The following is a 15,700-nucleotide window of genomic DNA, read 5'->3' as shown; positions in this document are numbered from 1 at the left end:
CAGGCTCTGGGCTGGGGATTTACATGGTCTTTAAAGCTTACAGCCCAGAGAGATGTTATCTCCATTTCACGATGTTGAAACTGAGTCTAAAAGAGGCTAAATGACATAGACAAGGTTGTAGAACTCATATGTACTTGACCTGGGATTTGTACTTGGCACCTCTCTGGTTTGGTTTAATAAATATTTACTGTGCCTGGGACTACGCACCTTTCACTACATCAGAATTAGCAAGAGGAGCTGAAAAGGTCAATTCAACTTAAGACAAAAGTAAAATCCTCCAAAAGCATAGCTGATAACATAAAGGCTGAATCTTGGGTCCTACTTCTTTTTCAGGTCCCCAAAAGTCCTCAGACCCCAGAGCTGGATGGCCCCTCCAAGGTCATTCTCCAAGCCCTTCCCCATGCATGTGGAGGTCTGGGCTCGGAAGGGCAATGTGACCGGGCACCAGTGCAGAGCCAGGTAGAAGCCAAGCCTCCTGTGTCCATGCCATGCTCCCTTCCCTCCGCAGAAGTAGTGATGACTCTCTAAACCTGGCACTGGTTGTCCAGTGTTGGGATAAGTCAGCTTTTGGCCTTAGCTGCTGCCTCTTCACCATTAAGACCTCTACCCAAGGCAGACTTGGGAAAGATGAAAACAAAGTCCTTCTTGTTAGAAGCCTCTTTTTCTCTTAGGCCTTCCATATTACTTCTCCTTAGCCCCAAGAGAAGAGGCCACGGCAACTGGAGGCTGTCTCCACACACAGCTCTTCCCGCTGGGACTGGGATGTGGGTGTCTACCTCTGTCTCTCATCTGGCCAATCCAGGGAAAATTCCATTTTCTCCCTCAGTTGGTAGAATCAACTATTCAGGACTCCAAAAACTGCCCTGGCTCTAAGTCTGGCAATGTTTCCTAGTGTCACCTGTAGGGGAAACCACTTTGGTGCAGGAGGTGATTCTCAGAGGTAGATGCTTTTATCAGAACTAGGAGGGACTGGTAAAATACAAGCAGAAAGAATGAACTTGAAGGGAGTATTTAGGGGACGGGGAAGGGAGGGTGAGATGCAGTCGGGGGGGAGGCCGCTGAGACTCAGAGGGCTTGGGCAGGAGAAACCAGGGAGAAGAGAAACTGCTAAAACCCAAATGGCATCCTGAGAGGTCAGGAAGATGGGGGTTATGTGCACCATAAACTAGGAAGCTGGGCAATTTTGCTGTGGAGTCTCTTGACTGGCTGCTATGTGACAAACCTTCAAATCGTTCTCTTCTGGTGAAATGGCTGTAGATAAGGATTTATAAAATGCTTTATTTTAGACATAGAATGAATTCACCTCTAAGTCTGCAAAGGCATATGTATTTTTAAAGGCAAGCAGGCAAACGTCTCCTCACCAGCTCCCTCAAGTATTAGGAAAAAAAAAAAAAAAAAAAGCGCCCTAGAGAAACAACTTGAAAGTGTTTCCTGAGGCTAAAACTTGCTAAGGCCCCATCCAGTTTGCTGAAGGAGACTGTCAAAACTCTGAAGTGGTTCAGGTGCAATCCACTCCAGCCTCAGGTATCTCAGTGGAGGTCACAATTTCGGGTTGAACTTTTCATGAAATTCAGCCCAGAAGAGTAAGGGATGAAATGGACAAGGAGAACGAACGGAAGCTTCCACAACTTTCTTTGCAGTGGAAGATGGCTTTTATTGGCTTCTAGTGAGGATTTCTTCCAGTCCTGTCCTCTCCCCGTTCCCATAATACAGACTCAGTTGAATGTACTGAAGCTCCTCCTCTCAGTCCGGTGCAAGGCAAAGTGCTGGACCTTCACGGTACAGGACGGGGTGGGGGAGGGCATAAAGGACCAAGAACTTTTAGATCCATAAGGTCCAGCAGGGCAACGCTTCCTGCCTCGACTGGGCACGGCCAGGAGCAACAGAGTCTGCGTGGATGGAGGTGGGAAGAGCACAGCTTTCCCGGCCCTATGCTGAGCCCAGGCCGTTGCCAGGCAGTTGTCCAGTTCCGGCTCTTTGGGGGACAAGCTCAAAGTTGCCTGGCCCCTCCAGGCCTCCTTCTCCTGCCAATAGCTTTTTCACTCACGGTCACTTTTCCTTCATCTTCTGTCACCCCCAAGACCCTCCTAAAACACGTCTCTAGGATCACGGTGGGTGGAGGCGAGTGCAGGTTTCCACCCAGGTGGTTATGTGGCTCACTGACCCCTGTGCACTCCTGGCAAAGGCAGCTGGCCTTCTGGGTCCGGCCCGACGTTCGCAGGGCCGGACGGGCCGCCAGGTGGCGCTGCCGGAGCTGCGGCAGGTGCAGGGGGCGCGGAAAGTCCGCGAGTGGGAGTTCCAGGGGCCCGGCGCCGGGGGACCAGGTCGGTAAGCGCGATTCCGGGGCTCGCCGGGCCAACTCTGGCCGCGCGTCCGCACAACCCGGCTCCCTCCCCAGTCCGTCGGGCGAGGCGCGCAGGGCGCTCCGGGCTCGTCCGTCCCTCGCGCCCGTCTCCCCCGACTTCGGCCGAGACCCCGACCGGCCGCCGCCGCCCGCACCCCGGGCCCGCAACTTCCCGGAGGAGGCGGCTCCGTGCCGCCCCCCCACCCACTTCCCATCCCGGCGAGGTCCTGGGGCCGCGCGCGCTGTGGCCCCCGCCCCAAGAAAGGAAACGGACGCCCCTACTCACCGCGGAGCTTCTCTCGCTTTGCCCAGGGTGCCCATGGCCGCGGCCGCGCTCCAGGAGCCGCCTCACCCAGCGCGGCGGGACGGGCTCGGCGGGGTGCGGCGCATCGCCACCACCGCCTGCCGGGCCCCTCCGCCCCGGCCTCCTCGCCCAGGACGCCCGACCGCAACGAACCCGCAGGCACAAACTTTGTGTGAGCGCGCCCCCTCGCCCTCCTCCTTGCGCGCGCGCGCACACACACGCCCGCTCCAACCACCTGACAAACGCTGATGTTATCGCCGAGGAAATGTGTGGCGCTGTTCAGCTCTTCCCCGAAACCTGCCCCCATTACTCGGTAGTCCCCGGAGGCCTGCGCCTCCCTCCAATCTCGCCTTTCACCCCTGGCGGCTACTTCTCCCGGCCCGTGGCTGAAGACGGAAGCGGAGCTGGAAGGGCGGGGAGGCTCCAGGTGCCGTGGATATCACCAAACCAGCGCCAGGAGAGGGGTTGGGAGCCGGGGGAAACCGGCTTCACCTGGCGGCTCTCGGGGCAACAGCCGCCCCCCACTCTGCTCCCGCCTTCCCGAATTTCAGTCCAGTCTCCCGAAGACCCCTCGTGCCCTCGCAGGCCTCTCTGGTATATATCAGAGCGCAGAGTCGGGGGTGGGGTAAAGAACGAATACACGGTTATGGGTCCGCCTTAGCCTGTGCCTTTGGGAGTCTTGTTGGTAGCAATTAACAAGACTGGTCTGGAGATACGTGCTTGGCACCCTGCGGGAGGCAGCGAGTGTGCAGGTGCGCTGCAGGTCAGGCGGGACACAGCTGCCTGGCGTCTGTGGATATGGGAGAGAGGGGGTCAGGGCTGGGGAGGACTTTCTGACGGCAGATCTGGTCAGAAATGGCTGCCTACCCCTGCTTGCCGAAAAGATAGTGGTGACAGCAATAACTAATGTTGACTGAGTGCCTTGTGCTAAGTGCTTTCTGTACATTCCTCATGTACGCCGTCTCCCCCAAATACCAAGAGGTCACTGTTTTAAAGACGAAATAAATGAAGGGTTAGAGAATAATATGCTTCCCATCACACAACTAGTACACAGCAGAGAGAACCACGACCTGGGCTGAGATCTGGCTGACTCCCTGTAATCGCTGTGGGATTGTCCTAATAACATACCCATTATCAGTGTCACATGCTCTAACTCTAGTCACATTAATAAGTCCCTTCCCAGCCATAATGTTCTGGACCTTAAAGCCTCATACGTATATGCCACCTTATCCTAAACACAACAAACAAACAAACAGTCCAAGATAGCTTACAAAGGTGTGTAACTCACGAAGTGTATGAAAAGTGAAAATTAAAGTACATAAAATGGAGCCAGAAATGAATTTTTTTTTTAATGCATTCCATAGAGTCCAAAACACTTGCTACACGTGGGACCAAAGACTTGTCTCCTGGATTTCTAGCAGTCATGTTCAAAAGGGAAGCCTTGTCTAAAATTCAATTTCTGTCACATGCAAGACAAAAAAAAAAAAAATTGCTCAAGAGAAGATCAACTCTTTTGATCCTGAGAGCGGTAAGAAATTTCTCCAGAGAATCCTCATGAACATTGTGTAATAGAACCAAGTCCTCGGTCACAGCCATACACATAGAAGGAACATTTGGATATTTAATAAATATTAAATTATGACACTCTTCCAGACTTACACTGTATATGCATATGTATACATGCCAAATGGATAAACACGTACCTTTATATAAATGCATAAATATATGTAACTGTGTTTAGATAGGCTACTGGGTGTATACACACAATACTGAACACAGTTGCAGGCGGTTGTATGCAGCTATACACCTGCAGTTCATTATGTAATAAGTATAGAAATGATTAGCTATTCGTTCATTCGAGAAACAAGTCTTGTGAGTCTTGCCGAGTTTTCTAAAGAAAGAGGCCTGCTTCTACCTAGGAAGCTTCTTCCTCTCAGGCTTCCTGAGAGCTCTGCATTCCACTTGCACCTGATTGGGTTTCTGGGCCCAGCTGAACTCTTTGAAGAGGCTTATCTGGCTGTTCCTACTTGAGCGATTTGTCTTTTCCAAACACCTAAAAAATTAGAAGTTAGCTCCAACTCTTTCTTCATCTTCTGCCATGTGGTTAGTCTCCATGGTGCTGAGACACCTCTGACCTCAGGAACAAAGTGCTGCTTCTTTTCTCTTCTTCTCTTATCCTCTTTTCTGCTTCTCCAAACTCTTTGATAGGCAGTAGTCAATGTCTCTATAACAGGTGAGAAAGGCTGGGGACCACTGTCATCTTCTGCTCACCCTTTGGGTAAGGTCATTCCTTGGGACCCCTTCTCTGTTATTCTTTCTTCTTTCAACCAGGGGCTCTTAACTGATATCCCCAGACCTTTTACTTGGCTTTTTGATGAGTATCTGCGAAGCCTCTGCAACTAAAAATACCTGTTTTCATCAGATTTTCTAAATGATCCACTACTCAAATCCGGTGGGTTTTTTTTTTCAAATTAGGTATTTTTAATTTCTTCCATGACTTCAACAGGACCCAAATGACTCCCATGTCTGAATATCTAACCTTGATATCTAACATCCCAAAGCATATTTCCAACTGATCGCCTCCCCGAATTGTCCCCCAGGGCTTCCTCTCCATCTCCACAGCCACGTCTTGGCCCCAGTTATCTCTGACCCTGAACATGTGTCATAGCCTCATAAAGGCCTCCCGAGTTGTAGAACCTCCTCTTCTCTGATCCTTTTTTCACGTTGTTTTCAGAATTACCTGATCATGTCATTTCTTTGCTTCCAAACTGCCAAGGAATTCTCCAGTTGCCTACAGAATAAACTACAAACTTCTTAATGTTGCTCACCTTCACAACTAACCTTACCTGTCCAGCCTGGCCTCCAGCCATGCCCTTCCAGGCACCTGACCTGTTAGGTTGTGACTTGGTCACTGCTGGTAATTGCTGTGCCCTGTGCCCTCACAAGCCTCAGTGCTCTTGCTCGTGTATTTCCTTCCGCCTGCCATCTCTTTTCACCTAGATGCACACAGGCACAGTTATACCAAACGCATAGCAGACTGGCAAGTCTCCCCAGAGGGCACACGCAAGGCTGCCTTCCAGGGGCAGGGGGTGCAAACCCACCTTGCAGAATCTGCCTGATGGCTGGTTATGCTTGGAGTACCTATTGGCCACCACAGCTTCCACTCTGTGGTCTAACATTTTTTCACCCATTTGAGATACATTTGCTGGGTCCCTACTTAGTGTCACATGCTGTCCTTGGCATTGAGAATCTGACAGAGAACATGACAGACAAGAGACTTGTTCACATGAGCTTACGTGTCTAATAAACAGACGAGTCCAAATATGCTAGGATGTTATACCCTGACTTCCAGGAGCTGCCACCGCAGAGTTGGGTTACCCCCGCTCTCATGGGGACACCATGGGGTATTCCGGTTGAGGCACACATATGGGCCAATGAGGACAGAGCTGCCACATTTAGGGACACACAGCTCCACGGGAGAGTGAAGAGAGATGGAGAGAGAAAAGGAGGGAGGGGATGTGGCACCATCCTTTCCTCTCCTGCTGAGTGCCGCTCCTGTTTCTGAGACAGGGAGAACTGGCCTCATTATTTTATCATTGTGACTGGCCATCCCACATTGAACACCGTACATCCCTGCTGCCGCTCACTGTGGACCAAAGCTAGAGAAATTGCCCACGTGAGAAGTAGCCACTTTTGCTCTGGGCCTGTAGTTTGGGGGCTTATGGTTGGACTCCTGCATGTTTCTTTGTCCTCGGCATCTTCTTACGGAGGCAGCCCATGCCTCTTTGGGAGTCTCTCTGTCCATGGGCCAGCTCTTCTGGAGAGCGTTCTACCTCCTTAAGGTACCCCCAGGATTCTCTAAAGGGAATTTGATGAATGTCATATAAATGGTATTTTAAGATATCCATTCTTGTTTTCAGCTGAAGGATGCTGCTCGTCTCTGTTGAAGCCCCTTCTCAGGGACCCTCTCTCCGCCACAGGTCATATTTCTTTACATCATGGAGCCCATATGTTTTATTTGATTTTGGAATTGTTTTAGGATATTAACAAACAAACAGAAATACATGTTGTCTCATGGCTTTTGCTCTCAGTGAGATGGGGGGTCCCTGGAAGACTTTGAACAGAGTAGGGAAGGGATCTGACTTCTGCTTTACAGGGTCCGGCTGCTGAGTTCCAAAGTGACTCATGGGAAGTAAGGGCGGGAGGTTCTCTGTGGAAGCGGCCTTCATAATGTCCAACTTCTGGGTCTGCCCGGTCGGTGGCTTTCCAACAGTTTTGAATATTACTCCGTGGTGAGAAGTGTAACATCACATTTTACACTCTGTGACTCAGATGTACATGTCAAACTGAAACACAAGCTGTGTGAAACATGATCCTTTCAAATCTTTTTTTTTTTTAATGACATTAAAAAACAAATGTTGGTCAGGACCCTCAAAATTGATCCATTAGTAGGTTGGGATCATAGTTTACAAAATACAGCTCTAGGGCTACCTCTCATGATGATAATAGATCTCAGTAGTTATCTCTGGAAAAGGGGAACTAGGTGGCTCTGAGTAGGGGAATCTTGCTTTTCATTGTTTCCCCTTTTGTAACTTTTATTTTTGTATTGTGTGCAAGCATTTAGTCCATCAATGAATCCTATTTTGAATCATTCTGGCACAGAACTTCTTGCTTTCTGATTCTGGCCCGAATAGCTTTAAAAAACCAGAAGCTGGGGCTAGAAAAGGTAAGTTGTCAGTGAATCTGCTTTGTTCAAGTTTATCAAAAAATGTCAAACAATATGTTTTTCACAAATATTTGGGAGGCAGAATGGCACAGTAGTTCAAAGTGTGAGCTCTGGAGTTAGACTGATTTTGAATTTCAGCCCTCATGCTTCCTAGTAATGTGACCCTGAGCAAGTTAGCTTTTCTAAGCCTCAGTTTCCATGTCTGTAAAAATGGGTACAAACAAGGCCTACCTCATGCAACTTTGCTAATGATTATATGACATGGTCTATGCCTAGCACGTAGCAACCACTGCGGACGCATTAATGTTTTGAGTGCCAGGTTGTGGGCACACGAGGTCAATGTTTTGGTAACCTAGCAAGTGCTATGCAATCACATCCAAGGGACACCTGCCCTAGTCTTGGTTGATGGGGAGCCGACTTCTCAGAGGAAGTGAGGTGTGGGTTAAGATGTAAAGGATGAGATGCACAGCTCACTAGCCAAAGAGGAGTGAGGGAAGAGGAGAGGCGAGGCCCGTGTTTCAGAGACGAGGAAGATGCAGAGGTAAAGAAGAAGCAGAGCAGAGTGCTTTGCTGAACTACACACAGGAACTTTGATTCTCCCCACCCTCTGCCAATACATAAATAAGGTTCTCAAGTCTGACTTAATCTTAGTTTGCCTTTGCAGAATCTGAGACGCTTCTCACTTTGAAGGGTTCCCCCATGAGCACCTTGAGTCCCTCGCTCCACTTTAGATGTGATTCAATTAACGTCACTTCCCAAGATAGCCTCTGGGTGCTTGAGCTGAGCGCTGCTGGAGAGAGGGCTGAGTTAATTACCATTCAACACTGAGCTTTTCAAACGGCTGCGTTGCAATCAGAACAGCAACAATTTAAAAGCTAAAACTAGTTTAGTAATGCAACCGCTATTTTTAAAACTCCTATTGTGCACCTAGCACCACCCTAGCACTAATACTACTTAATCATTTAACACCTACAAAGACACGGGTAAAAGCTCGAAAAAAAACCCAGTTAATAGAAAGATTCAAGTGGCCTGGACCAGTCAAAGGATGTGGTTTTCTGAGTACAAAAACTGTTTAATATGCATTCAAAAAAGTACTGTGATAAGCATAGTATTAAAATGAAAACTCCTGAGTATTAATAAAGACACTTGCATGTGAGCGATGGAGAAAATCATTGTAAATTAATATGGGTGGGTGCTTCTCACACCGGGATCACCAGCAGTCACATCCTTAAGGGTCTAGAAGAAATTTTTTTCCCCTTTAAAAGGGGTCATATTTTACTCATATTTAAGAAATACTGAAGTAGGCCATTTCATACACAACTTACAAGCATTTTACTTCTTGATTTGACAGTGGAGTTCTAACACCCCAGCCCACTCCCCTGTGCCAAAGCCCAGGTTTCCACCCCACATGGGACGTTAAGTATCTTTTTCTTCACTCTGATTCTTTGTGGTGGGAATAGAGCGTGAAACTCTCATGGACAGATAGCAGGCTTAGGAAAGGATACATTGGGATGGAATAGTCTGTCTTGCCTGTTCCTCTGGATTTGGAGGTGGGAAGTGAGCCCGACTAAAAAGGGTGTGACTTAACCCTGTAGGTAGCTGTGTTCCCTTGGTACAGAGACTGTGTTTCACCAATAATAGTCACACCCAAGACAGCATCATGAAAATCAGAAATTCACTGATTCAAAAACAAAGCTGAAGGCTTAAATTTCCTGCAAGTATTGATCAAGATTGATCTGCCTCCCTGTCTAACTGGTAACAGACTCAACACATTTTGGTTGAAGAAATTTCTTGGCATTCGTCCAGATAGCCAGAATTTACTGTAAAAGAAAACTGTCTTTTTTGTCTTGTATTGTTTTGTTTTGTTTCTGCACCTTGCATCAAACTGAGAAAACTTGCCTCTGTACAAAGTGTACAGCTGGAGTAGTCTACATGATGGCTTCATAAGTATGGATGGAGACCCAACCGTCAACCAAGTGTGCAGCTTAATTGATTTTTCAACTAAATCAATCAGTGGAAAGTATCGCCATATGTTGTGATAAATCCAATCAGTGCCCATTTATGTGTGATTTTCAAGTGCCCCAGAAATGAGGCTTTGTTTCCTGAGGAAGGTCACCTCATGCTGGCTCTTAATTTGGCTCATGCAGGTGTGATCCTGATGTTGTGTTAGTGCTTTGGCATCGTTTGTATTTGGGTAGAGGTGTGAAGAAGTCTGGGTTAGACATATGATGGAAACAGACAAGTTCTATACAATCAGTGTTGGCAGTTGTTTAAAAAATCCTCTTTTTTAGAAAACTGAAGTATAGTTGATTTACAATGTTGTGTTAGTTTCAGGTATACAGCAAGGTGATTCGGTTATACATATATATGATTCGGTTATATGTATATATATATATATATATATTTTTTTTTTTTCAGATTCTTTTCCCTTACAGGTTATTACAAAATACTGAGTACAGTTCCCTGTGCTATATAAAAAATCCTCTTAAAAATCTGAGTCGCTGTGACTTTTTGTCCTGTACCAGACAGAGGAAATAAATGGGTCACGTAGGAGGCAGGGTCCAGGTGGGTGAGTTTGCCTCAGGTTCGCCCCACTTAGGACCACTCTCAACTCAGCAGGAGTGGCAGGGCCACAGTGTATTTGTGAGCCCCTTCCTCCATAAAAATATATTTTAAAGTATATTTTACGATTGTGTTGGCATAAAGATGAATAGAATCCGGAATGGATTCAATGATTATACATACGTTCTTATCACCTTCATTTTCTTCTTTGGTTTTAAAAAGAAATTAGAACCTCTTTGCGGGCCCCTCTAGGTACTGTGGGCTCTTGGCCCCGTGCCTCCTGAGTCCGCCCTCACGGTGAGTCTGGCTCCTTCAAGAAAGACTAAGTGCTCTTTTCTGGCTCTGAGAGAGTTCTGGTTTCTGGCTATTGAGAAATGTTGGTATAAATATAAGGGGAAAGGTGAGTTTCAAGGAGGGGCTCCCTCTGTCCCTTTTGAACACCCGGTAGGGAGGCATATGAAAGATGACCTGGAGGGCAGTGAGGTGAGAAATTGCATGAAAAGTGGAGGTTTGCCTGGGGAGGCGAGATAAAACTAGGGGCGCTGGAGGGTCATTCAAGGCCAGAGGGCCCAGCTTGGAGGAGCCAAGAAAGCAATACTTACTGACCAACTGGCTGTCGGTGCAGGGAATAAGGAATACTAGCTCTGTGCCAGGGAGTGAGTAAGTACCTACTGCTTCCGTGGCAGACTTGAACTTGAAACTATAGTACCCAGAGGCCTAGCCAGAAAAGACCTGGCAGCCCCTGGGCTATTGCAGAAAGTAGGCTAGACTATTGGGCGCAGTTGGTAGGCAGCAAAAACAACCAACCAAACAAACAAAAAAGGGCCGACTTACATGTTAGGCTATGCTGAGCTAGATTCTACAATCAAACAGAATACTTTTTACTTTTTTGTCTGTATTTTCTGTTTACCCTAGATTCCTCACGATGATTCTATAAGCTGACATATTGAGCACTTCCTACATGTCAAGCACTGTGCCAAGAAATAAGTACACATTATTTCATGTCATCCTTACAAAAAGACTTTATGATGATCTACCCTTGTTGTCCTCTCTTTATAGATGGTGGGGTTTAAGGCTCAAAAAGGTTAAGTGACTCATGCAAGGACACACAGCTAGTGAAATGTGAAGCTGGGTTTCAATTCAGTGTGATTCTGGAGCCCAAGCTTATCACCATTTTGTTACACCTCCCACTCATAATATATTAGATTTTGTACCCAAAACAGTTGATCTCATTGGCTATAGCCTATTAGAAAATTCTGGGTGAAGTAAAGAGGATCAGTAACCAGCACTAACCATATTGTTGATGGTCTCAATGAAGTGCTGAGCTTTTAGCTGTCTTATCAACCACAGCCAGAGCATCAGAGGGTCAGAATTTTGGTCTAGTTACACTGATAGTCAGCCCAGCTCAAACTAGAATTGCCTCTGAAAAGACTTGGCCATTGGTTGGGGGAGGGAGAGCCACTGACAAGATTTCTTTAGGTCCAAGTTTTCACTTTCAGTTATTTGAAAAGTGAAAGTATAACTGTTGTCAATGTGCTATTAATACGTTGGTTGGGGCCTTGTTACCTTATTATGTCACTTCTCATATAACATGTACCATACCTCTCGTGTGTGTGTGTGTGTGTGTGTGTGTGTGTGTGTGTGTGCCTACACCTGTGAATGTTTCCTTAGCAGATTGGGCTAAATATGCAGTTCCTACTGTAATTTCTTCTCCATGATTCCTTTTTTAGGGGCTTTGGTCTTCTCTTTAAAAATGGGGAATTATTATATCAAGTGATTCAAGCCTTATTCCTTAGGGCTTCTTTACTACAACCCAAGAGTGTTGCTTTGTTTGCGTGTTTATTCATTTGTGTGAAGAGAGTTTTAGCTCATCATTATACTTCAAAAAAATTCTCATGACTGTACTCCAATCTTAAAATCTACCCTCAATAGGTGTGAATATTTTTCTGAGGTGCCAATGTAAGTTCAGTCTTTTGGTCTAACCTGGTCAAATTAGGAGTTAAGTCTGATTTTGACTTCTGATGTTTAGATTATTTTGCCTAGTCCCTCAATTTCCCATTTGGACCATCCTTTCCTGGAACATCCCAGAAACCCAGTGTTCTCAGTATCCCCCTACCTTGTGGTCCCACCCAACGTGCTTACAGCTTCTGATACAGATCTGGGCACTGAAGAAAAAGGGTCCCTCACTTGCCTTGCTTTCAACACAGAGCAAATCTACATGCTGGGAAGTTCCTGACTCAGCGGTGCTGCTTCTCTTCCTGGTTCCCAGCCTCTCTAAAAGACTCACAGATGACACGTCAACTTCCATTTCTTGCTATTTCCATCAGTGTCTCACCTTTCCTTTTTCTCTTCCAGGACATTTGAGGACCACTTTTTATTTTATCTTCTGTTTAATGTGATGTCTGGCATCTCTGCCAGCCCCAAGAGTGCATGACAAAACCTGTCCTTACAGACACTGGAATACATGAAGGAAGGGTAAGAGGGCCAACTATCCAAGATGCCTATAAAATGGGGGGCTAGAGATAAGGAAATACGTGGATATGCAGTAAGTAGGAAGGCTTGCCTACTTTCTAGCTTCTGCTACAGAGAAGCACGATAGGTCCAGGTTCCTGAGCACTTAACTATGTCCCATCCTATTTCATCCTCTGGGAAAGATTTTTTTCCTTTGAACAGTCTTGTGTTTTTTGCCCTCGTCACCTGGAGGCAGGGGCTTGGGCTGCCTGAGATTGACAACAGTCTTAATATTTGTTGCACCGTAACTTTACTAAGGTTGTGGATATCCCAAACCTAGGCTAGGCTTCTGAGAGTCAGGGATAGCTTTTGATTCAGACTCTCAAGACCCAAAACTTTTGGCAGATGGAGCTCCTTGTGAACAGTAAGTCATTGTTGAGTGACATGAATAGGACCAGAGCTAAAGGAATTTAGGCTTTCAAAAGATTGTCTAAAACAAAAGTCCTTTCAGTCTCTGGTATTCCTGATTTCATCCCTGACTGAACCAAGGTTGCTCATTTTTGCAGGGAGAAAGCACATGAAACTGTGCAGTCTGGAATCCAAGCACACTTTGATTGGCAGGTCAGTCGCCATTTACAGATAGGAAGTGCTCATTGCTTGGCATAAGTGTCATCTGGAAGAGGAAGAAATAGCTAACCCTTTCCTGTCCTATCTATACTTATTCTCATCTTGTATTTCATGAGGGGCATGGCTGTCATTACAGGTACGAAGCAAACAGAAAACACCATCATTCCAGTAGATAATAGAACTCAGGGAAATGGTTGCCAGTTTGCCAGGTTCCTTCTTCCCTATGTCTTTTTTTTTTTATTTCCCCCCACACTTTTCTTGAAAGCTGCTGAGGTCTTAGTTGTTCCCTAAGGAGGTTTAACTCAGATCTCAGCCAGTGCTGATCTAGAGGACTCAGGAAGGTCTTATCAATTGTGGTGTCGAACTTAGAAAGCAAATCCTGTTCTGGGCATGACTAGGAGGACCCAGAACTCTGAGACCTGCAAGAACCCTATTTATGGACACTTAACGATGGACTTGTTTGCTGAGGGAGAGTTAGGGTTGTGAGAGTCCCCTGGAAACATGCCAGACTGAGACTTCATGACTGGGGACTCTCTAAAAGAGTCTAGACTTTCAGGGCTGAGGGGTGGGGAACTGCAAACCTTCCTGAGTTTTTCCTGAGATTTTGGTAGACAGATGGTTCCTCTTAGTTCACAGAGGACTTTCCATCCCTGTTCTTTGCTCATTATTCACAAGAGTCTGTGCCGTGGCACAGAGGTAAGTGACTTGGTTTGGGCCACAAGGTGAACCATTAACTAATTGAGAATTGCATCATGTCTTCAAAGTCTAGCTTGGCCTCTTGACCAAAACAGCACCGAGTCTTTCTAGAAAAGATTATTTCACAGGTGGTAAGGCATTTGTCTTTGCCTTTCTTCATCTCATTTCTGTTTCCTGGTTTCTAGCAGGTATTATCTGAAGAGTCTGGTTAGCTTCATAATATATATTATATTGATTCATATTATACAATTTGATTTTTATATGCTCCCCCTCTGTTGAGTTCTTTTGTTTCATTAAAAAGGGGAGAAATCTATGTAATAAAAACAATAAACTGGTATGTCAAAATTGTCTCTGTCCCCGAAATCATCTCCATTGCGACACTTGCTCTGTGCTGCACCTGGTCTTGTAGTTTAGGGAAGCAAGTACTCAGCTCAATCCCTAAAAGCAGTTTTAGTCTTGACCTTAAATATGTCATTTTTGGTTTTTAATCAGGGACTTGTACATGTAAACTGAAAATATGCATATATTTTACTATGAATATAAATGTTAAAAATCTTCTGAATTTCATAGCTTGTTTTCCTGAGAAAAAAAATTTCCTAAGAATGTCAATCAGAAAAATGATAAATTTCTGGAGGGGCCAAGATGGTCTCAGAGGTTTACTCTCCTCTTCTCTCCTTCTCAGGAGCTGGCCCAGCCAGGATGCCCCTGAACTAGTTTCAAAAGGGGTAGGGCCTGGAAAGGGGTCAGGGGCCATCAGCCTTTGAGTTTTGCAGAGTTTTCCTCAGCTTTTAAGTAAACATTAATGTTAGTTCAATTTTTCATTTCTTTGCTTAACTCACTAGACAAGTCACTTACTTCTAAAGTCTTGGTTTTCCCAGTGGTACTCCAGTTGGAGTATCTGTGATAATTTTCACCTCAATTTACTTTGACTGAATTCCACGCTCTTCAATTAGATAAGTGATACAGTAAAACATCATTAATCCAGACTCTGTACTTTCAGAGATTAGTAATTCCAGAGGTATGAGATGAACTTTACTATTTTAAAAATATGTCTATGAAGAAAGTGTTTATTAAGCCTAAGTAAAAAACAAACAAACAAACAAAAACAAAACAAGACATTGGCCTTTTTCATATCAGCTGGTCCAAACTTGAGAAGTATAACTAGCTGTTATAATGTTTTAAGGTTTGGAGCAACTGATTGGACTAAGACTTTTTGAGGGCAATCTAAGAACTCTGGGATTTAAGTGTGGTCTTCAAGTATGTGAGTCTGTCTAGGTGCATGTGTTTGTTATGTGTCTGAGTGTGTGCACCCATGCAGGTGTGTGTGCTATGAGGGTAAATTTTCAGTGTTGAGATTGTTTAAGGAAGCAAACCTGTGAAAGTGAGCAGGGCAGTAGAAGTTACCTATATGGAAAAGGGAAAGAAATCATCTCAGAACTCTGAAGTTCAGTAAAAGCAAGGAAGAGAGACCTCACAGCATAAAAAACAAAGGGGGAAGTAAGAGGTCAGAATAACTTCATCACAAATATTAAGATCTTTGCCAGACTAAGAAATGGAACCCACCAGAATAGGATTTCTGAGGTAGATGGTTATCTGTATAGTGTCTATGTTTGGGGATAATAAATGAGTTTTGAGGTTTGTGTCTTAGAACAAGAGACCTGTACTCTATTCCTGACTCTGGCAGTGAGTAAAAAAAGTCAATCCAATTCAACCAATGTTTAAGGAGAACACGGGCATGCAAAGCCCCTCCAGGAGCTTTTATTCTAGTTAGTAGAGTCTTCCTAACTCAGCCCTTTGGTGCTAGTTAGACAAAATGTCCAATTCCTCTGAGGCCGAGTTTAAAATGACAGATGTGGATGCACATGTCTGCTTTCTCTTCATCTTACACTGACTGTGGTGCTCCAAGGATGCATGGATATGATTCCAAAACAAATATTTTTGTGGATGTCAAGTGTTCTCCGTCCATGGGGATGACTCCTTCTCACATAAT

The 15,700-nt window shown here is 45.5% G+C and overlaps 1 protein-coding gene across 6 annotated transcripts in view; it reads right to left on the bottom strand.

Annotated features, from left to right (window-relative positions):
- The window catches only part of RASGRP1 (RAS guanyl releasing protein 1), a 488,763-nt gene that overhangs the window by 73,660 nt on the left and 399,403 nt on the right, over nucleotides 1-15,700 (bottom strand). The window contains exon 1 of one of the 6 annotated variants that reach the window (XM_061180531.1): nucleotides 2,631-2,838. The exons of the other annotated variants lie outside the window; for them this stretch is intronic. Coding sequence (XP_061036514.1) covers nucleotides 2,631-2,665 — 35 coding nt within the window. The 5' untranslated portion in view covers nucleotides 2,666-2,838. Of the gene's footprint in view, nucleotides 1-2,630; nucleotides 2,839-15,700 lie in introns of those variants that run through there. 6 annotated transcript variants of the gene reach the window in all.

This window comes from Eubalaena glacialis, chromosome 2, assembly GCF_028564815.1.
Source record: "Eubalaena glacialis isolate mEubGla1 chromosome 2, mEubGla1.1.hap2.+ XY, whole genome shotgun sequence".
Classification (NCBI taxonomy): Eukaryota; Metazoa; Chordata; class Mammalia; order Artiodactyla; family Balaenidae; genus Eubalaena; species Eubalaena glacialis.
The sequence above is the reverse complement of the archived record's forward strand: the minus strand, read 5'-3'. Positions and strand labels throughout refer to the sequence as shown.